This window comes from Chamaea fasciata, unplaced genomic scaffold (genome assembly GCF_029207755.1).
Source record: "Chamaea fasciata isolate MVZ Bird 193981 ecotype frontalis unplaced genomic scaffold, bChaFas1.0.hap1 SCAF_357, whole genome shotgun sequence".
Classification (NCBI taxonomy): Eukaryota; Metazoa; Chordata; class Aves; order Passeriformes; family Sylviidae; genus Chamaea; species Chamaea fasciata.
The window spans coordinates 21,357-49,232 of NW_027094442.1; the positions used below are offsets into that span (position 1 = coordinate 21,357).

The 27,876-nt window shown below is 60.2% G+C and overlaps 1 protein-coding gene and 1 long non-coding RNA gene across 2 annotated transcripts; both read right to left on the reverse strand.

The window, feature by feature from the left end:
* On the reverse strand, positions 1-27,874 carry LOC136305311 (separin-like). The gene is given in 26 exon segments (XM_066208580.1): positions 1-87; positions 89-242; positions 884-1,048; positions 1,869-1,952; positions 2,457-2,569; positions 2,802-2,903; positions 3,153-3,314; positions 4,274-4,435; positions 4,994-5,116; positions 5,820-5,947; positions 6,442-6,662; positions 7,419-7,632; positions 8,709-8,792; positions 9,385-10,342; positions 11,329-13,079; positions 13,774-13,883; positions 16,288-16,436; positions 17,354-17,482; positions 22,059-22,224; positions 22,567-22,658; positions 23,018-23,158; positions 23,992-24,128; positions 24,437-24,557; positions 24,772-24,876; positions 25,445-26,503; positions 27,616-27,874. Coding segments are annotated over 26 exon segments (6,813 nt in total). The 5' UTR covers positions 27,712-27,874.
* LOC136305312 (uncharacterized) lies at positions 18,211-19,788 on the reverse strand. The gene is made up of 3 exons (XR_010725243.1): positions 19,750-19,788; positions 19,062-19,201; positions 18,211-18,320 (listed from the first exon to the last, which is right to left on the reverse strand). It is a non-coding gene; the product is annotated as an uncharacterized lncRNA (long non-coding RNA).
* Positions 27,875-27,876: the final 2 nt, after the last annotated feature.

Here is a 27,876-nt window from a genome sequence, read left to right on the forward strand (position 1 = left end):
TCACTCCGGGACACTGGGGACCCCCCAACTCCCCCCTCCGCCGAGGCAGACGGGGAGCCCGTAGGCCACGGGCGCGGCCCCGATGAGGGGCCCGGAGGCGGGGGGCGGCTGCGGGCCTGGGCCAGCTGGGGCAGCAGGGGGGTCCCGGGGGCCGCCCCCCCAACCAGCCCCGCAGCAGCGCCAGCGTCAGCCGGTCCAGGTCCCGGTCCGTGACATCCCAGAGGGTGCCCAGAACCAACGGGCTGGAAAGGGGGAGCCCAAAAAACGGGCGGGTGAGTGAAGAGAGACACCCCCCAAAAAAAAACCAGAGACCACCAAAAACCAGAGATCCCCCCCAATGGAGACCCCCAAAAAACAGAGAGAGACCACCAAAAACCAGAGAGCCCCCCCAATGGAGACCCCAAAAAACGGGGGGTGAGTGAAGAGAGACACCCCCAAAAAAAAAACCAGAGACCACCAAAAACCAGAGATCCCCCCCAATGGAGATCCCAAAAAACAGAGAGAGACCACCAAAAACCAGAGAGCCCCCCCATAGAGACCCCAAAAACGGGGGGGTAGGTGTGGGGAGACCCCCCCAAAAGTAAAGAGACACCCGAAAGTCCCAGAGCCCCCCAAAACCCTCCCAATAAAACCCCAAATTCAGCCCCCAGAGCCCCCAAACCCCCCAAATCCCAAACTCACCACCCTGAGCCCCCCCAAACCCCAAATAAAACCCCAAATTCAGCCCCCAGCGCCCCCCAAATCCCCAGATCCCCCCATAAAACCCCAAATTGTGCCCCCAGAGCCCCCCAATGCCCCCAAATCCCCCCATAAAACCCCAAATTCTGCCCCCCAAACCCCAAATAAAACCCCAAACCCAGCCCCCCGAGCCCCCCAGCCTCACCAGCCAGCCAGGAGGTATTTGAGGACGGTGCCGGTGGGCTCCAGGTCCCCGCGGGGGCTCAGGGCGGCGCTGGAGCAGCCGAAGAGCAAAACCACGGCCCGGCACCGCAGCTGGGCCAGGCTCTGCCCCTCCAGGAGCCGGGCCCCGGCCCCGTGGCCGGCGTAACTGAGGGGGAAAGTCCCCAAAAATATCCCAAAACCGGCCTCAAAAAAATCCCCGTTGAGATATCCCGAACCTGACCCGGAAAGTGACCCCAAAAGCGGCTCCAAATCTGACCCCAAAATCAGCCAGGAGCCCGCAAAAAAAAACAACCCCAAACCCCCCAGGTCTGACCCTAAACCGGACCCCAAATCAGCCCCAAGCGCCGCCCAAATCCAGCTCCAAATTTGACCCCAGACGCCCCCAAAGTCCAACCCGAAATCGGCCCCAGATCCCCCCAAAATCCAACCCCAAATCCCTCCAAAATCCAACCCCAAATCCCCCCAAAATCCAACCCCAAAACCTGCCGTAAATCCCCCCAAAATCTGCCCCAAATCTCCCCAAAATCCAACCCCAAATCTATCGAAAATCCAACCCCAAAATCAGCCTCAACCCCCCCCCCAAATTCCAATTCCAAATCCAACCCCAAATGCCCCCAAAATCGGCCCCAAATCCCTCCAAAATCCAATCCCGAAAGAGCCTCAAATCCATCCCAAATCTAACACCAAATCCCCCCAAAATCCAACCCTAAATCCCCCCAAATTGACCCCAAATCCTCCCAAAATCCAACCCCAGATCCCCCCAAAATCCAACCCCAAACCCCCCCAAAATCCAACCCCAAATCAGCCCCAAATGCCCCCAAACCTTACCCCAAAATCCAACCCCAAATTCAACCCCAAAATCAGCCTCAAATCCTCCCAAAATCCAACCCCAAATCCCCCCAAATCCCCCCAAATTGACCCCAAATCCTCCCGCAATCCCCCCGCCCTCCCGGGGCGCGTCTCACATGTAGAGGTCGCGCTCCCCCAGCGCCTCGTGCAGCTGCTGCGGGGTCGGAGCCGCGCCCGTCACCCCACGCCAGCCGGGCTCGCTGGAACGGGGCGAAAAACGGGAAAATCGGGAAAAACGGGAAAATTGGGATGGGGAGAACCAAACCTGGGGGGAAGGGGCGGGATTTGGGGTTCTCAGGGAGTTTTGGGATCTCGGGACGTGATTTTTGGCGTCCCAGAGATGATTTCTGGGATCCTGGAGGGGGTTTTTGGAATCCCAGGGGACAAGTTTTGGGATCTGGGGGGGATTTTGGGGGTCCCAGGCGTGTTTTTGGAGTCCCCAGGTGGATTTTGGGGTCCCAGGTGCGTTTTTGGGGGTCCCAGGTGTATTTTTGGGGTCCCAGGTGTGTTTACGGGGGTCCCAGGTGTGTTTATGGGGTCCCAGGTGTGTTTTGGGGGTCTCAAAGCTGGTTTTGGGGTCCCAGGTGCGTTTTTGGGGTCCCAGGTGGATTTTGGGGGTCCCAGGTGGATTTTGGGGGTCCCAGGTGTGTTTTTGGGGGTCCCAGGTGTGTTTATGGGGTCCCAGGTGTGTTTTGGGGTCCCACCTCTGGAACCAGCCCCGGAACCTCTCCTCGGTGCCGCCCAGGTCTCTCTGGGGGTTCAGGACGTAGAAGGTGTTCTTGGGGTCCACGCCCCGGCTCAGCACCGACCCCGAGCCCTGCGGGGGGAACGGGGGGTCAGGGGACCCCAAAACCCGCCACGGCACCGGGGGGCCCAGGTGTGTCCCAGGTGTGTCCCCAGGTGTGTCCCCGGTGTGTCCACAGGTGTGCCCCAGGTGTGTGTGTCCCTGTCCCAGGTGTGCGGTTACCTGTCCAGGTGTGCGGTTACCTGTCCAGGTGTGCAGTTACCTGTCCAGGTGTGTCATTACCTGTCCAGGTGTGCGTGGTTACCTGTGTCAGGCCGTAGCTGAGCAGGAAGCGCAGCGCCGGCAGCCGCGTCACCGGAACGTTCCGGAGGGTCCCGGAGCTCTCCCAGGGCAGGCGCTGCAGGTGCTGGGGCGGGAACGGGGACAGTGAGGAGGAGGAAGAGGAGGAAGACGAAGGTGAAGATGAAGGAGAAGCTGATAGAGACGAAGAAGCGGAAGAAGAGAAGGATAAAGAAGATGAGGACGAGGAAGAGGAGGAAGAGGAAGACAAGGTGGGGAAAGGAGGAGGAAGAGGAGGAGGAAAAGGAGGAAGAAGAGGAGGAGGAAGAAGACGAGGAGGAGGAAGAGGAGGCCGAGGAAGGCCAGGGCCGCTCACCTTGTCCAGCAGCAGCACCAGGGACCCCGCGCAGCCCCCGGGCCCCTCCCGGCACCGCTCCAGCGCCTCGGCCAGCAGGAACCGCGCCCGCAGCGGCCGGGCCGGACACAGGGCGGCGGCCAGAGGCCGGACATCGGCCGGACACAGCCCGGACAGCAGCACCTGCGGGGTCACAGACACCAAACACGGGATCAGAGACCCTGAAATCTGGGATGAGAAATCCCAAATGTGGGATGAGAAATCCCAAATGAGAGAGAGCGGCCGGGCCGGACGCAGGGCGGCGGCCGGAGGCCGGACATCGGCCGGACACAGCCAGGACAGGAGGGTCTGGGGATGGGAAAGAGGAAATATGGGATTAGAGACCCGAAATCCCAAAATCTGGGATCAGCACCCCAACGTTCCAGGGACGGAGCCCCGAATTCTGGAATCAGCACTCCTAAAAATCCGGGGATCGCCACCTCCAAATGCTGGGATCAGCAACCCCAAATTGCAGGAATCAGAATCCCAGAAATCCTGGGATCAGCACCACTGAAACCCAGGGATCAGCAACCCCAAATCCAGGGATCAGCAACCCCAAATCCAGGGATCAGAATCCCAGAAATCCTGGGATCAGCACCACTGAAACCCAGGGATCAGCAACCCCAAATCCAGGGATCAGCAACCCCAAATCCAGGGATCAGCAACCCCAAATCCAGGGATCAAAATCCCAGAAATCTTGGGATCAGCACCACTGAAACCCAGGGATCAGTAACCCCAAACCCAGGGATCAGAATCCCAGATCTGGCAGCCCCAAATTCTGGAATCACCATTCCAAATCCTGGGATCAGAGCCCCAAAACCCTGGGATCATTCCCCCCCCCAGATCGAAGGCTCACCACCCCAAACCCCCAAATCCCAAACCCCAAAACTCCAAATCCCAAATCCTAAATCCCAAACCCCCAAACCCCAAAACCTAAATCCCAAACCCCCAAACCCCAAAACCCCAAACCCCCAAATCCCCAAATCCCCAAACCCCGAATCCCAAACCCCGAATCCCAAACCCCAAACCCCCAAACCCCGAATCCCACACCCCGAATCCCACACCCCGAATCCCAATTCCCCGAATTCCCATCTCCCCCGTACCTGCAGCAGGGCGGGCCGGGGGCTGTCCCAGCCGCATTCCCGCAGCTCCAGGAGCAGCCGGGACAATTCCGCTTCCTCCAGGGGGGAATTCCCGGGATCCCGGGGCAGCAGCAGCGCCCTCCAGCAGCCCAAAACCTCCCGGTCCAGGCTCTGGATCAACCTCTGCGGAGAGACGGCGTGGGAACGGCACGGTGATCCCAGAAACTCCCCAGTCCCAAAGGGAATCCCGGGGGAAACCCCAAAGGGAATCCCGGGGGAAATCCCAAAGGGAATCCCGGGGGAAATCCCAAAGGGAATCCCCCAAAGGAATCCCGGGGGAAATCCCAAAGGGAATCCCGGGGGAAACCCCAAAGGGAATCCCGGGGGAAACCCCAAAGGGAATCTCAGGAGAAATCACTCCCAGGATTTTGGGGTTTTCCCAGGATTTTGGTGCTGGGGTTTTTCCCAGGATTTTGGGGCTGGGGTTTTGGGGTTTTGCCGGGATTTTGGGCTGAGGTTTTTCCAGGATTTTGGGGCTGGGGTTTTGGGGTTTTCCCGGGATTTTGGGCTGAGGTTTTTCTGGGATTTTGGGATTTTCCCGGGATTTCGGTGTCAGGGTTCTGGGGTTTTTCCCGGGATTTGGGGCTGAGGTTTTTCCAGGATTTTGGGGCTGGGGTTTTGGGGTTTTTCCCAAGATTTTGGGGCTGAGGTTTTCCCGGGATTTTGGGCCGGGGCTCCCACCTGCATGCGCTGGTCCAGCTGGGATCGGCGCTCCCACCACAGGCGGCGCTCGGTGCAGGCGTTGGCCTCGCGCTGCTCCCGCTGGATCCGCTCGAATTCCTGCAGGATCTCACTCAGGGGGGCCTGGAGCGGGGGAAAGGAGGGATTTGGGATCCCAATCCCGGAATTCCGGGGGAGCCTTTCCCAGGAGGATGAGGAGGGATTTGGGATCCAAATTCCCGGAATTGCAGGTGCCCCCCATCCCCCAGGAGGAGGATGAAGACAAGGAGGAGGAGGAGGATGAAGAGGAAGATGAAGAGGAGGAGGAGGGCGAGGTGGAGGGGAAGGATGAGGAGGAAGATGAGGAGGAGAAGGAGGAAAAGGATGAGGAGGACGAGGATGAGGAGGATGAAGATGAGGATGAGGAGGATGAGGAGGAGGATGAGGATGAAGATGAGGATGAGGATGAAGATGAGGATGAGGAGGAGGAGGGGGAGGAGGAGGGGGAGGAGGAGGAGGATGAAGATGAGGATGAGGAAGATGAGGAGGAGGATGAAGATGAGGAAGAGGAGGAGGAAGGTGAGGATGAGGAGGAGGAGGAGGAGGATGAGGAGGAGGATGAGGATGAAGATGAGGAGGAGGAAGATGAGGAGGAAGATGAGGAGGAGGATGAGGATGAGGAAGGTGAGGATGAGGATGATGATGAGGATGATGAGGAGGAGGATGAGGAAGGTGAGGAAGATGAGGATGAGGATGATGAGGATGAGGATGAGGATGAAGATGAGGATGAGGAAGATGAGAACGAGGAAGATGAGGATGAGGAAGATGATGACGAGGAGGGGCGCACCTGCCGGCGGCGGGTGTCGACGCGCACGCTCAGGGGCTCGGCGCCGCGCTCCAGCCGCGTCAGCAGCAGCGCGTCCCCGAGGACACCGGGGCCGGCGCCGCCCAGGGACAGCTGGCACACCGTCACACCTGCGGGACGGCCGGACCGGGGATTCTCCGGGAATCCGGGAATTCTCCGGGAATCCCCAAACCCTCCCAGACCGAAACTCCAGCCGCTCCCACCCCATCCAAGGCCACCCAAACGCCCAAACCGGGAACTCGGGATTTCACCTCCAAACCGGGAATTCGGGATTGTCCTTCCCTGGAATCTCTAAACTGGGAATTTGGGATTGTCCTCCCCTGGAATCTCTAAATCAGGAATTTGGGATTGTCCTTCCCTGGAATCTCTAAATCGGGAATTTGGGATTGTCCTTCCCTGGAATCTCCAAACTGGGAATTTGGGATTTCATCTCCAAACCGGGAATTTGGGATTGTTCTCCCCTGGAATCTCCAAACTGGGAATTTGGGATTTCATCTCCAAACCGGGAATTTGGGATTGTCCTCCCCTGGAATCTCCAAACCGGGAATTCGGGATTTTCCCTCCCCCAGCCCAGGAAATTCGGGATTCTCCAGCCCAGACTGACCGTGGGGAATCTTCTGGAGCTGCTCCTGGAAGCGTTCCCGCTCCGCCGGCCCCAGCCCCGCTGAGCTGAACTGGAAAAGCTCCTGGAGCTGGGCCAGGCGGGAATCCCAGGAATTTGGGGAATTCTGGGAATTCTGGGGATCCCCTTCCTGCAGGGAGAGGCCCCGGAGCTGATCCGAGACGTCCCCGCCAGCTGCTGCTGCCGCTGCTCTCCTCTGCTTCCTGTGGGGCGGGGACAACATCCCATGGGATTGGGATGTGGGATTTGGGATGGAGATTTGGGATTTGGGATGTGGGATGGAGATTTGGGATTTGGGATGTGGGATTTGGGATGTGGGATTTGGGATGTGGGATTTGGGGATGGGGGAAGGGGGACAATGGGATGGGACCCAACACCCCAGGGATGACGGGAGGGGACACTGGATGGGGACATTGGACAGGGGACGCTGGAAGGGGACACGGGACAGAGACTGGGAGGGGACACTGGAACGGGACACACGACGGGGACGTTGGACGGGGACACGGGACATGGACACGGGACAGGGACACAGGACGGGGACATGGGACAGGGACACTGGAAGGTGACACAGGAAGGTGACACGGGACGGTGACACGGGAGGGGGACATTGGCAGGTGACACGGGACGGTGACACGGGAGGGGGACGTTGGCAGGTGACACGGGACGGTGACACGGGAGGGGGACGTTGGCAGGTGACACGGGACGGTGACACGGGACAGGGACGTTGGCAGGTGACACGGGACGGTGACACGGGACGGGGACACAGGACGGGGACACGGGACGGGGACGTTGGCAGGTGACACGGGACGGTGACACGGGACGGTGACACGGGACGGGGACGTTGGCAGGTGACACGGGATGGTGACACGGGACGGTGACACAGGACGGTGACACAGGACGGTGACACGGGACGGGGACGTTGGCAGGCGCCGCCGGCGGGCGCCCCCTGCGCGACGCACCGTGTCCTGGCGTGGACGAGGGCCAGCAGCTGGTGGCGGCTGGTGACGGCCAGGGACTCGGCCAGCAGCCCCGCCGTGGCCACGGGGTCCCCGTCCCCAAGGGTCAGCGCCAGCAGCTGGCACAGGCGGCCGTAGAGTGACCCCGGGGGACAGTGACCAATCCATGCCAGCGCCTGGCTCAGCAGGGAGCGGACAGTGGCCAGGGAGGGGACACCTGGGGGACACAGGGGACAGCGGTCAGTGGGGACAGCGGTCAGTGGGGACAGAGAGGGGACAGCGGTCAGTGGGGACAGTGGTCAGTGGGGACAGCGGTCAGTGGGGACAGAGAGGGGACAGCGGTCAGTGGGGACAGAGGGGACAGTGGTCAGTGGGGACAGCGGTCAGTGGGGACAGAGAGGGGACAGCGGTCAGTGGGGACAGAGAGGGGACAGCGGTCAGTGGGGACACAGGGGACAGCGGTCAGTGCGGACACAGGGGACAGCGGTCAGTGGGGACAGCGGGGACAGCAGTCAGTGGGGACAGAGGGGACAGTGGTCAGTGGGGACAGCGGTCAGTGGGGACAGAGGGGACAGTGGTCAGTGGGGACAGAGGGGACAGCGGTCAGTGAGGAGAGGGGACAGGGGTCAGTGGTCAGTGAGGACAGAGGGGACAGAAGGGGTCAGTGTCCAGAGAGGGGCCACCTGGGGGACAGAGGGGACAGCGGTCAGTGAAGAGAGGGGACACAGGGGACAGTGAGGGGACAGCGGTCAGTGGGGTCAGTGTCCAGAGAGGGGACACCTGGGAGGGGACACAGGGGACAGGAGGGATAAAAGTTTATGGGCAAAAGGAAAAGTTTTGGGGAAGAAACTCCTGAGAGAAGAAAAAAAAAAAAAAAAAAAGAGGAAAATTCCGGGGAAAGGAAGGAAAACTCCTGGAAGAGTCAGGACACGCCCAGCTGGCCCCAAATCCCAAATCCCCCAAATCCCCAAATCCCAAATCCCCCCAAATCCCCCCAAATCCCCCAAATCCCCCAAATCCCAAATCCCCCCAAATCCCAAATCCCCCAAATCCCAAATTCCCCCAAATTCCCCAAATCCCCCCAAATCCCCAATCCCCCCAAATCCCCCAAATTCCCCAAATCCCCCCAAATCCCAAATTCCCCCAAATCCCCCCAAATCCCAAATTCCCCAAATCCCAAATCCCCCCAAATTCCCCCAAATCCCCCAAATCCCAAATCCCCCCAAATTCCCCCAAATCCCCCCAAATCCCAAATCCCCCCAATCCCAAACTCCCCCAGCCGCGGCGGCTCACCGGGCTGGGGGCGGGGCCCGGAGCCTCCCGGCTGTGGAGGATCCTCCTTGTCCCCAGAGGCCGGAATCTCCTCCTCGGCCCCGCCTGGAAAAGGGGGAGCCCAGGGCACAGGTTTGGGGTGAAAAGGGCAAATTTGGGGTGAAAAGGGCAATTTTGGGGTAAAAAGGACAATTTTGGGGTAAAAAGGACAATTTTGGGGTAAAAAGGGCAATTTCGGGGTAAAAAGGACAATTTTGGGGTCAGAAAGGACAATTTCAGGGTAAAAAGGACAATTTTGGGGTGAAAAGGGCAAATTTGGGGTAAAAAGGGCAATTTTGGGGCGAAAAAGGACAATTTTGGGGTAAAAAGGGCAATTTTGGGGCGAAAAAGGACAATTTTGGGGTAAAAAGGGCAATTTGGGGTAAAAAGGGCAATTTTGGGGTAAAAAGGGCAATTTTGGGGTAAAAAGGGCAATTTTGGGGTGAGAAAGGGCAATTTTGGGGCGAAAAAGGACAATTTCAGGGTAAAAAGGACAATTTTGGGGTGAGAAAGGACATTTTTGGGGTGAAAAGGACAATTTTGGGGTCAGAAAGGGCAATTTTGGGGCGAAAAAGGACAATTTCAGGGTAAAAAGGACATTTTTGGGGTCAAAAAGACAATTTTGGCGGGGAACCCCCCAATTTCCCCCCCAACCCACCTGGGGGCATCGGCGGCAGCTCAAAGCTCATCTCCTCCTCCTCCTCCTCCTCCTCCTGCCCAGCCCGGAGCGGATCCCGCTCCTCAATCCCGTTGAATTCCCAATTCCTCTTCTCCTCCAGAATTCCACTCCGGGCTCCCCCCGTCTCCTTCCTGTTCTCCTTCTTCTCCCGAGGGTTTGGGGGGTTCTCCTTCTTTCCTGAGCTTCCCCTTCTGGGGTTTCTCCTCTTCTCCTGGTTTTCCGGTTTTTCCACGTTTTCCGTTTTGGGATTTTCCCTTCTGGGGTTTCTCCTTTTTTCCAGATTTTCCGGTTTTTCCACGTTTTCCGTTTTGGGATTTCCCATTTTGGGGTTTCTCCTTTTTTCCAGATTTTCCATTTCGAGATTTTCCATTTCCTCCAGATTTTCCCTTTTGGGATTTTCCCTTTTGGGGTTTCTCCTTTTTTCCAGATTTTCCGGTTTTTCCACATTTTCCATTTGGGAATTTCCCGTTTTTTCCAGATTTTCCACTTTGGGCTTTCTCCTTTTTTCCAGATTTCCCATCTCGGAGTTTTCCACCTTTTCCACATTTTTCACTTTGGGATTTCTGGGTTTTTCCTCTTTTCCCATTTGGGAATTTCCCGTTTTTCCCACTTTGGGGTTTCCCCTTCTCCCCCTCTTTTCCAGACCCGTTTGGGGGATGCCACTTTCCTCCTTTCCCACATTTTCTGCCTGGTTGATCCCCGTTTTTTCCCTTTTCCCCCTTTTTTTGGGGCTCCCCAGCTCCTTCCTGGGCCTCCCCCTTCGAGGCCGAGCCCCAATTCCCGGGGAATTCTTGGGGGATTTTGGGCGCTGAACTTTCCTGGCACAGGATGTTTTCGGGGTGGTTTTTGGGGGAGCCGGGGGGATCTGGGGCTCCTCGGGGTCGCTGTCACTGAATGTCACCTGGAAAAAAGGGACAAAAAACAAAAAAAAAAAGGGGGATCAGCCCCACCCCCAAAATTTTCAGCCCAAAGTTTTTCCTCCCCCTCCAATTTTTTCCTTCCTCTCCCAAAATTTCCTCCAGAAACTTTCTCTGCTCTCCTCAAAATCTTCCTCCCCTCCAAACTTCTTCCCTTCCCAAATCCTTTTCCCCCCAAAACTTCTCCTCTCCTCCTAAAGCTTTTCCTCCCACCCCAAAAGTTTTCAATCCCCCTAAACTTTCCCTCCCCAGATTTTTCCTCCTCCCAAAATTTCCCTCCCCAAATTTTCCCGTCTCCCAAAGCTTTTCCCCCCAAATTTCCCTCCCCAAACTAAATTTTTCCTCCCAAATTTCCCCCCAAATTTTCCCTCCTCCCAATTCCCCCTCCCCAAACCTTTTCCCCCCCAAATTTTCCCTCCTCCCAATTTTCCCTTCCCAAACTAAACTTTTCCTCCCAAATTTTCCCCAAACTTTCCATTCTCCCAATTCCCTCCCTCTCAAACTTTTTCCCCCCAAAATTTCCCTCCCCAAATTTTCCCTCCTATTTCCCCCCCCAAATTTCCTTTCCCAAACTAAATTTTTCCTCCCAAATTTCCCCCAAATTCTCTCTCCTCCCAATTCCCCCTCCCCAAACCTTTTCCCCCAAAATTTCCCTCCCCAAATTTTCCCTCCTATTTCCCCCCCCAAATTTCCTTTCCCAAACTAAACTTTTCCTCCCAATTCCCCCTCCCCAAACCTTTTCCCCCCCAAATTCTCCCTCCCCCCAATTCCCCCTCCCCAAACCTTTTCCCCCCCAAATTTCCCCCCAAATTTTCCCTCCTCCCAATTTTCCCTTCCCAAACTAAACTTTTCCTCCCAATTCCCCTCCCCAAATCCTCCCAATTCCCCCTCCCCAAACCTCCCCCACCCCAAATTTCCCTCCCCAAATCCTCCCAATTCCCCCTCCCCAAACCTCCCCCACCCCAAATTTCCCTCCCCAAACCTCCCCCCCCACCCCCAGGCTCACCCTGATCCTGGATTTGACCCTCCCCGGCATTTTGGGGGCTCGGTGGATCCGGCCCCTCGCCCCGGGCGGGGAGGGCTCCTCGCTGAAGATGCTGAAGGGCGTCCTGGGCCCCCCCAGCAGCGTTTTTTGGGGCGGCCCCGATTTGGGGTGAGGGGTGCAGACCCCCCCAGGCCGCAGGACCACGGGGGGCACCTCATTGTCCGAGTCCCCCAGGCTGACAACCTCCCCAAATTTCGGCGGTTTCCCTTTCGGCGTCTTGGCCGCTTTCGTTTCGGCGGATCTGCCTTTCCGGGGGGCGCGTTCCGGGTGGGATTTGGGGGTTTTTTCGGGGTTTTTCGGGGTCCAGCATCGAGCCAGGACGTCGTCCACGGAGTGACCAAGGGCGGCGGCCGCTTGGCCGAGGGTGGCCAGAGCTTTGGTCAGCAGCAGAGTGGCCACGGCCACGCCCAGGCCGGCCACGGGGGGCCAGCGGGAGGTCAGCAGGGCCAGCGCCCGCTCCAGCTCCTCGGCCCATACTGGGACGGACTGGGACGGACTGGGCAGCGCCAGCGTGGAGTAGCCGAGGGCCACCAGCTCGGCCAGGGGGCCTGGCGGACACGGGGCGTTGTCCCCAAGGAGGTCACTGACCCCAGGAATGTCCCTGTCCCCATCCCCAGAGGGATCCCTGACCCTGGCGGGGTCCCACAGGTCCCCAGGGGTGTCCCTGACCCCAGGAATGTCCCTGTCCCCATCCCCAGAGGGATCCCTGACCCTGGCGGGGTCCCACAGGTCCCCAGGGGTGTCCCTGACCCCAGGAATGTCCCTGTCCCCATCCCCAGAGGGATCCCTGACCCTGGCGGGGTCCCAGCGGTCCCCAGGGGTGTCCCTGGCCCCAGGAATGTCCCTGTCCCCATCCCCAGAGGGATCCCTGACCCTGGCAGGGTCCCAGCGGTCCCCAGGGGTGTCCCTGTCCCCAGGAACGTCCCCATTCCCGATGGTGTCCCTGTTTCCAGAGGGGTCAAGCACGTTCCTGTCCCCAAGGATTTCCCTGTCCCCAGAATTGTCCCCGATCCTGACGGTGTCCCCATTCCCAGGGGGGTCCCCAAAGGTGTCCCCCACCCTCCTGTCCCTGTCCTTGATGTTGTCCCCATTCCCAGGGGTGTCCTCAAAGGTGTCCCCCACCCCAGGGGGGTCCCCAAAGGTGTCCCCCACCGCCGTGTCCCCCTCCCCAGGACCTCCCTGATTTTCGATGGCGTCCCCTCTCCCGGGGGGGTCCCCGAGGGCGCCCCCCGTCCCCGTGTCCCCGTCCCCAGGCCCCAGGCCCCCCACCCTGCCCCAGACGTCCCGCTGCAGGCGCGTGCCGGCGCCGGCGCACCTGCGCAGGACCCTCCTGAGCAGCGCCAGCCCCGGCGTCCCCTGGCCCGCCAGCAGCCAGAGGCGGGCCTGGGCCAGCAGCCAGCGCAGCCCCAGGGCCACCAGCGCCGCGTCGGAGCAGAAGGAGCACGGACACGCCCCGGGGTGGCCCAGGAATTCCAGGAGTTTCCTCTTCCCGGGTTTCAGCTCCGGAGAAGCCGTGAGAGCGTCCGGCTGCTCCGGGAGAACCGAGGGAGCCAGGAGATCCAGGGAGGGGCCCTGGAGGAATTCCTCCTCTTCCTCGGCGCCGGGAGCGGGGTTGGGGTCGGAGGGAAGGTGCCGGGGGTTTCTTGTCGCCGGGTGACCCTTGCGGAGGAGGATCCGGGCCGGGCGCGGGGGATCCCGCCGGGGTTTGGGGGCTGGAAGGGGAAATCGGGGGTTGGGGTGGGAATTCAGGGTCTGGGGCGGTAATTCAGGGTTTGGGGCGGGAATTCAGGGTTTGGGGTGGGAATTCAGGGTCTGGAGCGGGAAATCAGGGTCTGGAGCGGGAAATCAGGGTCTGGAGCGGGAAATCAGGGTCTGGAGTGGGAAATCAGGGTCTGGAGTGGGAATTCAGGGTCTGGGGTGGGAATTCAGGGTCTGGGGTGGGAATTCAGGGTCTGGGGTGGGAATTCAGGGTCTGGAGCGGGAATTCAGGGTCTGGGGTGGGAATTCAGGGTCTGGGGTGGGAATTCAGGGTTTGGGGTTTGGGATGGGAAAAGTCAGGGAGGGTTTGGGGCCTGGAATGGAAATTCAGGGTCTGGGATGGGAATTCAGGGTCTGGGGTGGGAATTCAGGGTTTAGAGTGGGAATTCAGGGTCTGGAGTGGGAAATCAGGGTCTGGGGTGGGAATTCAGGGTCTGGGATGGGAATTCAGGGAGGGTTTGGGGTCCTGCAGGGAGTGAGTCCCAGCTGGAATTCACTCCGGAGGGGATGGAAGGATGGGAAAATTTGGGATTTTCCAGCCCAAAGAAGGGTCCAAAAACCTGGATTCTGTCCCAGCCTGATCCTTCCCCCATCCCAAACTGGGAATTCCCTGATCCCAGACTGGGATTTGCCCCTCCCAGCGCTCACCAGTTTGGGGCTGGAGCAGGAACTGGGCGTGCTGGAGGTGGGACTGGCTCAGCTCCAGCTCCCCCTGCTGCATCTCCAGCTGCGACTGCAGCACCAGGAACCACGTGCACCTAAGGGAAAAAATGGGAAAAAAACCGGGAGAAATGGGAAAAGAGTGAGAAAAAGGGGAAAAAAAAAAAAGGGAAAAAATGGGAAAAATGGGGGGGGAAGAAAGGAAAACTGGGGAAAATAAAAGAGAAAAACTGGGGGGAAAAAGAAGGGAAAAGCAGGGAAAAAAGAGGGAAAAACAGGAAGATAAAAGGGAAAAACAGTGGGGGAAAAAAAGGGAAAACTGGGGAAACAAAAGGGAAAACTGGGGAAAAAAGGGAAAATCTGGGAGAAAAGACCCCTCAGACCCCACAGGAGCCAGGAATGAGCTCCTGCCCTGCCTGGGCTGGTCACTGAGCTCCTCAGCCAGCGTCCCTAAAGGACCCCGACCCCAATGACCCCAGTGACCCCGACCCCAGTGACCCCAGTGACCCCATTCCCAATGACCCCAGTGACCCCATTCCCAATGACCCCAGTGACCCCAATCCCAATGACCCCAGTGACCCCATTCCCAATGACCCCAGTGACCCCGACCCCAGTGACCCCAGTGACCCCAATCCCAATGACCCCAATGACCCCATTCCCAATGACCCCAGTGACCCCAATCCCAATGACCCCATTCCCAATGACCCCAGTGACCCCAATCCCAATGACCCCAGTGACCCCAGTGACCCCAATCCCAATGACCCCAGTGACCCCAGTGACCCCATTCCCAATGACCCCAGTGACCCCGACCCCAGTGACCCCATTCCCAATGACCCCAGTGACCCCAATCCCAGTGACCCCAATGACCCCATTCCCAATGACCCCAGTGACCCCATTCCCAATGACCCCAGTGACCCCAATCCCAATGACCCCAGTGACCCCAATCCCAATGACCCCAATGACCCCAGTGACCCCAATCCCAGTGACCCCAAACCAAATGACCCCAATCAAATTCCCAGTGATCCCAGTGACCCCAATGACCCCAGTGACCTGAAACCAAATGACCCCAATCCCATTCCCAGTGACCCCAGTGACCCCAATCCCATTCCCAGTGACCCCGGTGACCCCAATCCCATTCCCAGTGACCCCGGTGACCCCTCACTGACCAGCGGGGGGCCTGCAGGTGTCCGGCCAGGCTCAGGCCCTCGCTGCAGAAGGCCCTGGCCCTGCAGGTGACCTCGCAGTGGCCCAGCAGCGTCACCAGGCGGCGGCAGCAGCTCAGCGCCTCCCCCAGCACCTGCCACTTGTGCACCAGAGCCGGGCCTGGGGACACGGCGGGGCGCTGGGAATACTGGGAATACTGGGAATACTGGGAACGATGGGAGAGGGGCCTGGGGACACACCAGGGCGCTGGGAACGCTGGGAGAGGGATCTGAGGATGGTTCCCAGGGTTTGGGATGGGGTCCCAGGGAGACGGAGCCGTTCCTGAAGCTCCCAGAGTTTCCCCTGGAGTTCAGCCCATCCCAGGGCCCCCAAAATCCCATCCCAGGGCCCCCAATCCCATCCCAGGCCCCCCAATCCCATCCCAGGCCCCCCAAATTCCCGTTCCCACACCTGTGTCAGGGCTGGGCTCCTCCGGGGCCGCGCTCCGGGCCGTGCCCAGGATGTCGCTGCCCATGAGGGACACGAGGACGCTCCGGAGCAGCTTCAGCGCCTCCAGCAGGGCAACCTTGGGGCTGCTCCAGCCTGGAAACCACCGGGCTCAGAGCGGGGCCGGCCCTGGGGCGGCTCCCGCACCATCATCCTCATCCTCATCATCTTCATCATCATCGTCATCATCATCATCGTCATCATCATCATCCTCACAGCAAAGCTTCCCCCCAATGCTGACAACACGCTTCCTCCTCATCCCAAATCCCGTCCTCCCTCTCCTCTCCGTACTCCTTCTTATCCCAAATTCTCTCTTTGCCATCCTCCTTTGCCATCGCCCCGATCCCGGTGTCCCCATCCCGATCCCAGTGTCCCAATCCCGATCCCGGTGTCCCATCCTGGTGTCCCATCCCGGTGTCCCATCCCGGTGTCCCCATCCCGGTGTCCCGATCCCGGTGTCCCCATCCCGGTGTCCCCATCCCGGTGTCCCATCCCGGTGTCCCATCCCGGTGTCCCATCCCGATCCCGGTGTCCCATCCCGGTGTCCCATCCCGATCCCGGTGTCCCGATCCCGGTGTCCCGATCCCGGTGTCCCGATCCCGGTGTCCCATCCCGGTGTCCCATCCCGATCCCGGTGTCCCGATCCCGGTGTCCCCATCCCGGTGTCCCATCCCGGTGTCCCCATCCCGGTGTCCCATCCCGGTGTCCCATCCCGATCCCGGTGTCCCATCCCGGTGTCCCCATCCCGGTGTCCCATCCCGGTGTCCCATCCCGGTGTCCCCATCCCGGTGTCCCATCCCGATCCCGGTGTCCGGTCCCGGTGTCCCACCGTGTCCCCTGAGGCCGTCCCGCAGCGGCGCCGGCAGCAGCGCCGGCGGCAGCTCCAGCACGGCGGCCGCCACGCGCAGCGCCTGCGCCTGCAGCAGGAACCGGCCCCGCGTGGCCCGCGGCGCTCGCGGCTCCCGCAGCGCCTGCAGCAGCAGGGACACCGCCTGCTCCGCCTGAACGACGGGGAAAACGGGAAAAAACGGGGAAAAACGGGGAAAAACGGGGAAAAATGGGATTTCGGGATCAGAGGAGGTGGATCCCATCCCAATCCCAGCGCCGTCCCCGTCCTCTGACCCCAGTCCCGTCTCATTCCCCATCCCGATCCCATCCCAATCCCCTTCCAGCAGCAGGGACACCGCGCCTGATCTGCCGGGAAAAATGGGGAAAAAATGGGGACAAAACGGGGGAAAAATGGGGGAAAATGGGGAAAACGGGGGAAAACGGGGGAAAAAACGGGAAAAAAAGGGGGGTAAACGGGGGAAAAACGGGGGAAAAACGGGGGAAAAACGGGGGAAAAACGGGGGAAAAACGGGGGAAAAACGGGGGAAAAACGGGGGAAAAACGGGGGAAAAACGGGGGAAAAACGGGGGAAAAACGGGGGAAAAACGGGGGAAAAACGGGGGAAAAACGGGGGAAAAACGGGGGAAAAAATGGGGAAAAAACGGGGGAAAAAACGGGGGAAAAAACGGGGGAAAAAACGGGGGAAAAAACGGGGAAAAACGGGGAAAAACGGGGAAAAACGGGGGGGAAAATGGGGGAAAAACGGGGAAAAATGGGGGAAAAAATGGGGAAAAACGGGGGAAAAATGGGAAAAAAACGGGGGAAAAAAATTAAAAGAGAGGGAAAAAATGGGGGAAAAAAAGGAGGGAAAAATGGCGGAGAAAAAACTGGGAAAAAAAACAGGAAGGGGAGAAACCAGGAAGCCGGGGGGGGGGGTGTGGAACCAGGAAGAGGAGGAAAAAAAAAAACACCAAGGGGGAAAAAATGGGAAAAAAACCAGGAAAAAACGAGGAAAAACCCCAGGATGAGCTGGGACTGCCCCACGCCAGCGGCCCCATCCCGAATCCCGGATTTTTGAGGGAATTTTTGCCTTTCTCTGGAGGCAGCAGAGGTGGGAGCGCAGCAGGAGCCGCTCGTGGCGCAGCAGCCGCAGGTCGGCGTCCGCCCCGGGCCCCGGATCCTCCTTCTCCAGGAGCGATTCCAGCTGCTCCAGGAAAACCTGGGAATGCCACGGCCCGGGCTCAGCGCCAGAACATCCCGGGGTTTTCCCGGGATTTGGGGGGTTCCCAGGACATCCCAAACCCATTCAAATCATTTTTCCCGGGATTTTGGGGATTCCCAGGACATCCCAAACCCTTTCAAATCATTTTTCCCTGGAATTTTGGGGGATTCCTGGAGCTCCCAGGGTATCCCAAGCCCCATCCCAAAGGATGATTTTCCCGGGATTTTGGGAGTCCTGGGATTCCCCCATGCCCAGGGTTCGTCCCAAGTTCCCCTGAGTTTAGGAAGGACATTCCCAGATTTCCCTGGATTTGGGATTGAACATTCCCCGATTTCCCCCAGGTTTGGGCTGACCATTCCCAGCTTTCCCAGGATTCCAGAGATTCCAGGATTTGGGACAGACAATCCCAGATTTCCCTGGATTTGGGCTGACCATTCCCGATTCTCCCAGGATTTCAGGACATCCCCAGGATTTCAGGACATTCCCAGGATTTCAGGAATTCTTTCCCGGAATTCCGGGAATTCCCGAGGTTTACCTGAGCCTGCTGAGGACAGCCCAGGTGCAGCAGAGCCCAGGTGAGCTGGCTCAGGGCGCTGCCTGTCCCCACGGGGTCCCCCATTCCCAATTCTCCCGGGATTTCAGGACATCCCCAGGATTTCAGGAATTCTTTCCCGGAATTTCGGGAATTCCCGAGGTTTACCTGAGCCTGCTGAGGACAGCCCAGGTGCAGCAGAGCCCAGGTGAGCTGGCTCAGGGCGCTGCCTGTCCCCACGGGGTCCCCGAGGCGCCGGCACAGCGACAGCAGCAGGCGGGAGCTGCCCAGGGCCTGCAGGGGCTGGGAGTGGGGAGAAGGGACCCGGGAATTCCCAAATTATCCCGGGAAAAGTCTCTCCTTCCTCCTCTTCATCATCCCAAACTCCCTCCTTGCTCCTCTTCATCCCAAATTCCCTCCCTCTTCTTCCTCATCATCCCAAATTCTTCCTTTTCCCCCTCATCCCAAATTCCCTCCCTCTTCATCCCAACCTGCCTCCCTCTTCCTCATCCCAAATTCTTCCTCTTCCCCCTCATCCCAAATTCTCTCCTCTTCCTCCTCCTCATCCCAAATTCCCTCTTCTTCATCCCAAATTCTTCCTCTTCCTCCTTATCCCAGATTCCCTCCCTCTTCCTCTTCATCCCAAATTCCCTCCCTCTTCCTCTTCCTCCTCATCCCAAATTTCCTCTTCTTCATCCCAAATTCCCTCCTCTTCCTCCTCTTCATCCCAAATTCTTCCTCTTCCCCCTCATCCCAAATTCCCTCCTCTTCCTCCTCATCCCAAATTCTCTCCTCTTCCTCCTCCTCATCCCAAATTCCCTCTTCTTCATCCCAAATTCTTCCTCTTCCTCCTTATCCCACATTCCCTCCCACTTCTTCCTCATCCCAAATTCCCTCCCCTCTTCCTCCTCCTCATCCCAAATTCCTTCCCCTCATCCCAAGTTTTCCCCCTCCCAGTTATCCCACCCTCCCTCCCTCTCCCTCCTCGCCCCGCCCAGCCTTCCTCCCTCCTCCTCCTCCTCCTCCTCCTCCTCGCGGGCTGACCTTTCCCTGGATCCTGTACAGGGCCCCCAGGAGCTGCAGGGAGCTCACGGTCTGCTCGGGGCTGCGGATCTGGGGAATTCCGGGATTTTCCAGCAGCTGCCGCCACAGGGAAAAGGCTTCGTCCAAAGGTTTGGACAGAGCTGAGGAGGAAAATCCCAAAAAAAAAAACCAAATCAGCTGTTCCCAAAGGGGGAGAAGCTGGAGAAGTCGTTCCCACCCCGCCAGGGTCTCCCGATTCCCAGAAAATCTCCCCAGGGGTCGTGGAAAGGCTCTTCCCGATCCACCGGGATCCCAAAAATCCTCTTCCCGATCCACCAGGATCCCAAAAATCCCGTTCCCAGTCCTGGAAAGGCTCTTCCTGATCCACCAGGATCCCAAAAATCCTCTTCCCGATCCACCAGCATCCCAAAAATCCTGTTCCCGATCCACCAGCATCCCAAAAACTCCTTCCCAACCTTCCAGGATCCCAAAAAATCCTCTTCCCAATCCTGGAAAGGCTCTTCCCGACTTTCCAGGATCCCAAAAATCCTCTTCCCAACCTTCCAGGAACTTCATCCATCCCACAAAACCTCATCACTGCTCCTGGAAAAGCTCTTCCCAACCCTCCAGAATTCCTGCTCATCCCAAAAACCCCATTCCAGAGCCTCTGGAATTCCCGTTCATCCCAGAATTCCCGGGGATGCCTCACCCTGCTCGGAGCTGGGGCTGCAGTGGGTCCCGTCCCGCGGCCGGTCCCCGTCGGGCTCCGGGCTCTGGAGGCGCCCGCGCCGCTCCCGGGACACGCTCTGGGGAGAGGGAACGGCAGGAATTCCCAAAAATCCCGGGAAAATCCCACCCGGGGAACGGCAGGAATTCCCCAAAAAAATCCCGGGAAAATCCCACCCTGGGAACGGCAGGAATTCCCCAAAAATCCCGGGAAAATCCCACCCGGGGAACGGCAGGAATTCCTCAAAAAAATCCCGGGAAAATCCCACCCTGGGAACGGCAGGAATTCCCCAAAAATCCCAGGAAAATCAACCTGGGAACTCCCGGAATCCCCCAAATCCTGGGAAAAATCACCCGGGGTATGGCAGGAATCCCCCAAATCCTGGGAAAAAATGCCCTGGGAAATCTGGGTGTTCCAAAATCCCGGGAAAATCGGTCCCCAGGAAGGGTTTGGGATGCGCTGGGAATGTCAGGATCCCCCAAATCCCAGGAAAACCCCGCAGACCTTTTCCATGAGGCCCTCGAGGGTGCAGATGTGGAGCCAGAGCAGGGCCTGGGCGCGTTCATCCAGCAGCTGATCCCGGATTTGGGAATTCCGGCTCTGGGAATTCCGGGACAGAGACTCCAGGAGCCTCAGGGATTCCTGGAGGGCGTCCAGGGCGGAGCTGTGGGGGAAAGGATTCCCAAAATCCCAGGAATTGATCCCTGAAATCATGGGACTAACCCCCAAAATCCCGGGAATGGGATGGAGGAATGGGATTCGGGATCAGGATTGGCACAGGGAGCTTCGGAAGCTGAGGAATGGGTTAAGAAGTTGGGATGGAGGACTGGGATCAGGATTGGGATGAGGACTGGGATCAGGATTGGGATCAGGATTGGGATGGAGAACTGGGATTGGGATCAGAATCAGGATGGGATGGAGGACTGGGATGAGGATGGGGGAATGGGATCAGGAATGGGATCAGGAATGGGATGGAGGAATGGAACCAGGATCAGGATGGGATGGAGGACTGGGATCAGGATCAGGGAATAGGATGAGGCCAGGGATCAGGACCAGGATCAGGGATAGGATGGGGCCAGGGATCAGGATCAGGATCAGGGATAGGATGGGGCCGGGGATCAGGATCAGGGATAGGATGGGGCCGGGGATCAGGATCAGGGATAGGATGGGGCCGGGGATCGGGATCAGGATCAGGGATAGGATGGGGCCGGGGATCAGGATCAGGGAATGGGATGAGGCCAGGGATCAGGACCAGGGAATAGGATGAAGCCAGGGATCAGGATCGGGATCAGGAATAGGATGAGGCCAGGGATCGGGATTGGGATCAGGATCAGGAATAGGATGGGGCCGGGGATCAGGATCAGGAATAGGATGGGGCCAGGGATCAGGATCAGGAATAAGATGGGGCCAGGGATCAGGATCAGGAATAGGATGGGGCCAGGGATCAGGATCAGGGATAGGATGGGGCCGGGGATCGGGATCAGGGATAGCATGGGGCCGGGGATCGGGATCAGGATCAGGGATAGGATGGGGCCAGGGATCAGGATCAGGATCAGGGATAGGATGGGGCCGGGGATCGGGATCAGGATCAGGGATAGGATGGGGCCGGGGATCGGGATCAGGATCAGGGATAGGATGGGGCCGGGGATCGGGATCAGGATCAGGGATAGGATGGGGCCGGGGATCAGGATCAGGGAATGGGATGAGGCCAGGGATCAGGACCAGGGAATAGGATGAAGCCAGGGATCAGGATCGGGATCAGGAATAGGATGAGGCCAGGGATCGGGATTGGGATCAGGATCAGGAATAGGATGGGGCCGGGGATCAGGATCAGGAATAGGATGGGGCCAGGGATCAGGATCAGGAATAGGATGGGGCCAGGGATCAGGATCAGGGATAGGATGGGGCCGGGGATCGGGATCAGGGATAGCATGGGGCCGGGGATCGGGATCAGGATCAGGGATAGGATGGGGCCAGGGATCAGGATCAGGATCAGGGATAGGATGGGGCCGGGGATCAGGATCAGGGATAGGATGGGGCCGGGGATCGGGATCAGGATCAGGGATAGGATGGGGCCGGGGATCGGGATCAGGATCAGGGATAGGATGGGGCCGGGGATCGGGGCGAGGACGGGAGCTGAGCACCCACCAGTCGGTGTGCGGGGCGAAGCGGTGGCTGCAGAGCAGCTGGCCCAGCTCCAGCAGCGCCACCGCCCTGGGCAGGCTGCGGTTGGGGTCCCCCGCGGGCCCGGGAGCCCCCGCTGCCTCGGGACGCGGCGTTCCCCGGGGGGCCCAGGCGCCGCGGGGGTCCCAGAGGCCCAGCAGGTCGCAGAGGACGTTGTAGCGCTCGGCGCCCGTGGGGCCCCGCAGGGATTTGTAGGCCCGGAGCTCGGCCAGCAGCAGCAGCAGCAGCGCGTCCCCACCCAGGGAGCGCGAGGCCGGGGCGTCCCGCAGCGTCCTGCGGAGGGGCAGCGGGGTCACGGCGCCGCCGCCGGCCGCCCGTGGGCCTCAGCGGGTCCGGGGTTACGGGATGGAGCTCCAACCCCACTGCACCTTCCCCGGCGCCAGGGAGCTGCTGATGCCCCCAGCCCGTCCCTCCTGTCCCAAATCCACCATCCCATCCCAATCCCTCCCATCCCGATTCCCCCACCCCATTCCCATCCCGATTCCCCCACCCCATTCCCATCCCCATCCCTCCTCCCCTCCAAGTCCTCCATCCCGACCTCCCCATCCCACTCCCCCCAGTCCTCCATCCCAATCCCCATTCCCAAATTCCCAAATTCCCCAAATCCCTCCTCACCACAGCCTCAGCTCCTCCTCTCCCTGTCTGGCCGCCTCCGTCTTGATCCGGGCCCAGAGCGCCACCGGCTCGGCCACCAGGGCCACCAACGCCTGGGGACACCGGGAATGGGCCACCAGTCCCCGGGAATGTGTCCCCAGTCCCCGGGAATGTGTCCCTGATCCCTGGGAATGTGTCCCTGATATCTGGAAATGTGTCCCTGATCCCCGGGAATGTGTCCCTGATCCCCGGGAATGTGTCCCTGATCCCCGGGAATGTGTCCCTGATCCCTGGGAGGGTTGGGAATGTGTCCAGTCCCTGGGAACGTGTCCTTGATACCTGGGAACGTGTCCCCAGAGCCCAGGAACGTGTCCCCGAGACCTGGGATGGCTGTGACTGTGTCCCCACCCCTGGCAGTGTGTCCCCACCCCCGGCAGTGTGTCCCCAAGCCCCGGGAACGTGTCCCCGATACCTGGGAAGGCTGTGAACATGTCCCCAAGGCCTGGCAGTGTGTCCCCAGCGCCAGCAGCCACTGTCCCAGGGCGTCCAGGGCGCGCCGCGGCCGGCCCCGGCTGCGCCAGCTCTCCACCTGCAGCCGGAAGCACCTGTGGAGCTGCGGGGGGAAAATGGGATCGGGAATGGCGGGATCCCGGCGGGAACGGGGACAACGGGGAGCCCAGTGTCCCCAGTGTCCCCTGCACGCTCAGTGTCCCCAGTGATCCCGTACTCCATCCCAGTATGCCCAGTGTCCCCATTGCTCCCAGTGCCCCCGTGTCCCCAGTGACTCCCAGTGTCCCCAACACCCCCAGTGTTCCCCCAGTGTCCCCCAGTGTCCCCATTGCCCCTGCTGTCCCCAGCACTCCCCAGTGTCCCCCCAGTGTCCCCCCAGATGTCCCCCAGTGTCCCCCAGCACTCCCCAGTGTCCCCCCGTGTCCCCCAGCACTCCCCAGTGTCCCCCCGTGTCCCCCCAGTGTCCCCAGTGTCCCCCCCGTGTCCCCCCAGTGTTCCCCAGTGTCCCCCCGTGTCCCCTAGTGTCCCCAGTGTCCCCCCAGTGTGTCCCCCCGTGTTCCCCCAGTGACCCCCCAGTGTCCCCCGTGTCCCCCAGTGTCCCCCCAGTGTTCCCCAGTGTCCCCAGTGTCCCCCCAGTGTCCCCCAGTGTCCCCCCAGTGTCCCCCCAGTGTCCCCCCAGTGTCCCCCCAGTGTCCCCCCGTGTCCCCCCAGTGTCCCCCCAGTGTCCCCCCAGTGTCCCCCAGTGTCCCCCCAGTGTCCCCCCAGTGTCCCCCCAGTGTCCCCCCAATGTCCCCCAGTGTCCCCCCAGTGTCCCCCCAGTGTCCCCCCAGTGTCCCCCCAGTGTCCCCCCAATGTCCCCCAGTGTCCCCCCAGTGTCCCCCAGTGTCCCCCCAATGTCCCCCAGTGTCCCCCCAGTGTCCCCCCAGTGTCCCGTACCCTCTCGGGGGTGACCCCAGGGCAGCCGTAGCCGTCGGTGTCCAGCAGTGCCCGGCACAAGGGCTCGCACACGGCTCCGGCCGCTTCCGGAACCTTCCGGCCCTGCAGGGCCTGGCCCAGGCGCAGAGTGACCGCGGCTGTGGCCGGAGAGAGTGACCCGGGGGACAGTGACCAACGGGATACAGAGTGACCAGGGGGACAGAGTGACCAGGGGGACAGAGTGACCAACGGGATACAGAGTGACCAGGAGGACAGGGAGTGACCAATGGGATACAGAGTGACCAGTGGGACAGAGAGTGACCAACAGGACAGGGAGTGACCCACAGGACACGGAGTGACCCACAGGACACGGAGTGACCCACAGGACAGGGGACCCTGGGGATGAGGACAGGGCGTGGCACTGACCACTGGGGTCACTCAGCACGGGGACAGGGGTGGCACTGACCGGTGACATCGAGGAACTTGCCCCTCTCGGCCTCGGGCAGCCCCTGCAGCCCCTCCACCATCCAGGTGACACTCTGGACACAGCTCGAGGTCACCTGCGCCAGCTCCGGCCACTCCGAGGACTGCGGGGACACCAAGGGTCAGTGGGACACCCCGTGACCCCTCGGTCCCCAAATCCTACGGGAAAAGCTTCCAAAACCTTTTCAGGGTGACTCCATCCCCAAATTCCAGCCCCAAATCCCACGGGAGGAGCTTCCAGAACCCCTTCAGGGCACCTCGATCCCGAAATTCCAGCCCCACATCCCACAGGGAACGCGGATCCCTTCCCTGGGGCACCTGGGAGCGCTGGAATATCTCGTGGACGGCGTTGGAGAAGAGCTGGAGGCCGTGGAAGAGCAGCTGCTTCACCATCACCTGCTCCCTGAGCGAGTCAGGAGGGACCTGGGGTGGGAAAAACGGGATTTGGGAATGCTGGGGATGGGAAAGTGGGATTTGGGAATGCGAAAAATGGGATTTGGGGATGCTGGGGATGCGAAAAATGGGATTTGGGGATGCTGGGAATGGGGAAAATGGGATTTGGGAAGGTTGGGGATGGAAAAAATGGGATTTGGAGATGCTGGGGTGGAGTTTGGAATGGGAAAAATGGGATCTAGGAATGCTGGGATGGAGCTGAGAATGGGGAGAGTGGGATTTAGAAAGGCAGGAAAAGGCAGGAAAGAAAAAAAGCAGGATTTGGAGTCCAGGAAAGAAGAAAAGGGGGATTTGGGGTCCAATAAAGAAAAAAAAGTGGGATTTGGGCTCCAGGAAAGGAGAAAAGGGATTTGGTGTCCAATAGACAAAAAAAAGTGGGATTTGGGCTCCAGGAAGGGCAGGGAAGGGTAGAAATGGGATTCAGGAGCTCCAGGAGCTCTTGCTGGGATGGAGAAAAGCGGAATTTGGGACTCTCCAGAGTGACCCCGAGGGATTCCAGGGAATGCTGATCCCGGAGCTGCTCCCTCCTCCTCCTCACCTGGGCCAGCAGCAGCCTCAGCACCCGCCCGTGGCCCTGGGAGAACGCACAAAGGCCAGGAAGCTCCTGAGGGCCCAGGGGCAGCTCTGTGCTCCTCCTGAGCACCTCGCCGAGCTGCCCCACCACGAACCGCCAGCTCTCCGCCGTCACCAGGAGGATCCTTCCGGAAAATTCCGCCGCCAGCGCCGCCCCGGCCCGGCCCAGAGCCCGACCCACGCCTCCGGCACCGTCCCTGCCTTTAGCCAGAGCTTTGCCGAGCTGGATCCCGGCTTCCAGCAGCTCCAGAGGGGCTCCCAGAGAATTCCCAGCTCCCAAAAACTCTCTGGAATCTCGCAGAGCGTCCAGAGCCTCGCGGTGCCGCCGGGCTTTGCAGAGGTGCCGGCAGCGCTCCAGGGTGAGCTCCAGGAAACACAGGGAGCTCCGGAAGTCCGCTGGTCGTGGAGTCTCGTCCTTGAGGGCGTCCAGCAGGAATTCCTGGAGCTGCCTGGCCAGGAAAAGGGGGCAGGGAGCTCTCTCGGCCTGGTAGAGCGCGGCGGCGGCGGCGGCGTTCTGGGCGGTGGGCGAGGTGAGGAAGGGAGGCTGGAAGGATTTCGGAGCCGAGTCTTCCCGCGATTCCAGCAGCAGCAGGAAGCGCAGGGAGCGGATCCTGGCCGTCAGCACCGCCCTGCCCTCCTCCCGAGGCCTCTCGGGCCCTGCCAGGGCGGCCGCAGCTCGCCAGAGAAGGCCGAAAGCGCCGCGGGCGACGCCGGCCCAGTCGCCGTCGGGGCGGCAGCGCCGCAGCCGCTCCCGCAGCAGCTCGGCCGCGGCCCAGGTGGGACTCCCCGCCCAGGGCGCGGCGTTCCGCACCACGTGGAACAGGATCTTCTCCAGGTACAGGTGAGGGGGCTCGGGGACCAGCCGCAGGTAGCCCTGGGCGGCCTCGTGGGCCAGGCCCAGCAGGCGGGAGCCGTGCGCCGGCAGCCCCCCGGGCCGGGCCAGCTGCTCCACGCAGGCGCGGAGCGCGCGGTCGCACGCCTGGACGCGGCGCGGCTGCGAGGCCCAGGGGGCCCGGAGCGTGTCCTGGAGGGGGAGAAAGGGATTTGGGGTCAGGACTGAGCCCCTCGAAGGTGTTTTCCTGGGGGAAAGAGAGATTTGGGATCGCAGCAGAGCCCCCTGTGGGTGGTTTGCGGAGAGAAGAGGGATTTGGGATCGCAGCCTGACACGGCAGGGTCGGCCAAAGGGATTCTGGGGGCTTCCCTGGGGATAAAAAATGGGATTTGGGATCAGGGCTGAGCCTCTTGAGGGGCATTTCCTGGGAAAAAAGGGATTTGGGATCGCAGCCTGACATGGCAGCGTTGGCCAAAGGGATTCTGGGGGCTTTCCTGGGGATAAAAAATGGGATTTGGGATCAGCACCGGGCTCCTGGAGGATCATTTCCTGGTAAAAGGGGGTTTGGGATCAGGACTGAGCCTCTTGAGGGGCATTTCCTGGGGAAAAAGGGATTTGGGATCACAGCCCGACATGGCAGGGTTGGCCAGAGCAACTCTGGAGGCTTTCCTGGGGGAACAGAAGGATTTGAGATCAGGACTGAGCTCCTGGAGAGTCATCTCCTGGGAAAAGAATGATTTGGGATCAGAATAAAGACCTTTGAGGGTCGTTTCCCAGGGCAAGAGGGAGTCAGAACCTGCTCAAAACCTTCCAGGGGCTCCCACAGAGGGACACAGAGGTTTTCCTGAGGAAAGGAGGGATCAGACCCCCCAAACCCAGCCCAGAATCCCCACAGATCTCTGTTCCTGAGGAAAAGAGGGATCAGACCCTCCAAACCCAGCCCAGAATCCCCACAGATCTCTGTTCCTGAGGAAAGGAGGGATCAGACCCCCAAACGCAGCCCAGAATCCCCACAGATCTCTGTTCCTGAGGAAAAGAGGGATCAGACCCCCAAACCCAGCCCAGAATCCCCACAGATCTCTGCTCCTGAGGAAAGGAGGGATCAGACCCCCAAACCCAGCCCAGAATCCCCACAGATCTCTGTTCCTGAGGAAAGGAGGGATCAGACCCCCAAACCCAGCCCAGAATCCCCACAGATCTCTGTTCCTGAGGAAAAGAGGGATCAGACCCCCAAACCCAGCCCAGAATCCCCACAGATCTCTGTTCCTGAGGAAAGGAGGGATCCGATCCCCCCAGCCCCTCACCCGGATCTCCTCCAGGCGCTCCTCGATGTCGGCCCAGCTGTCCGTGCTTCCATCCTTTCCATCTTTTCCGTCATCTTTCTCATCCTTTCCATCCATCCTGGGGTCTTCTCCTGAGGGGCTTCGGGCTGACGTGGGGCTGGGGGGCACAAGGAGAGGTGTGGGACCCCTCCAGAACCCCCCAAACACCTCCAGCCCCACTTCTTTACCCCTTCAGTACTCCAGAGCATCCCCAGCCCGATTTCTGACACCCCAGCCCCATTT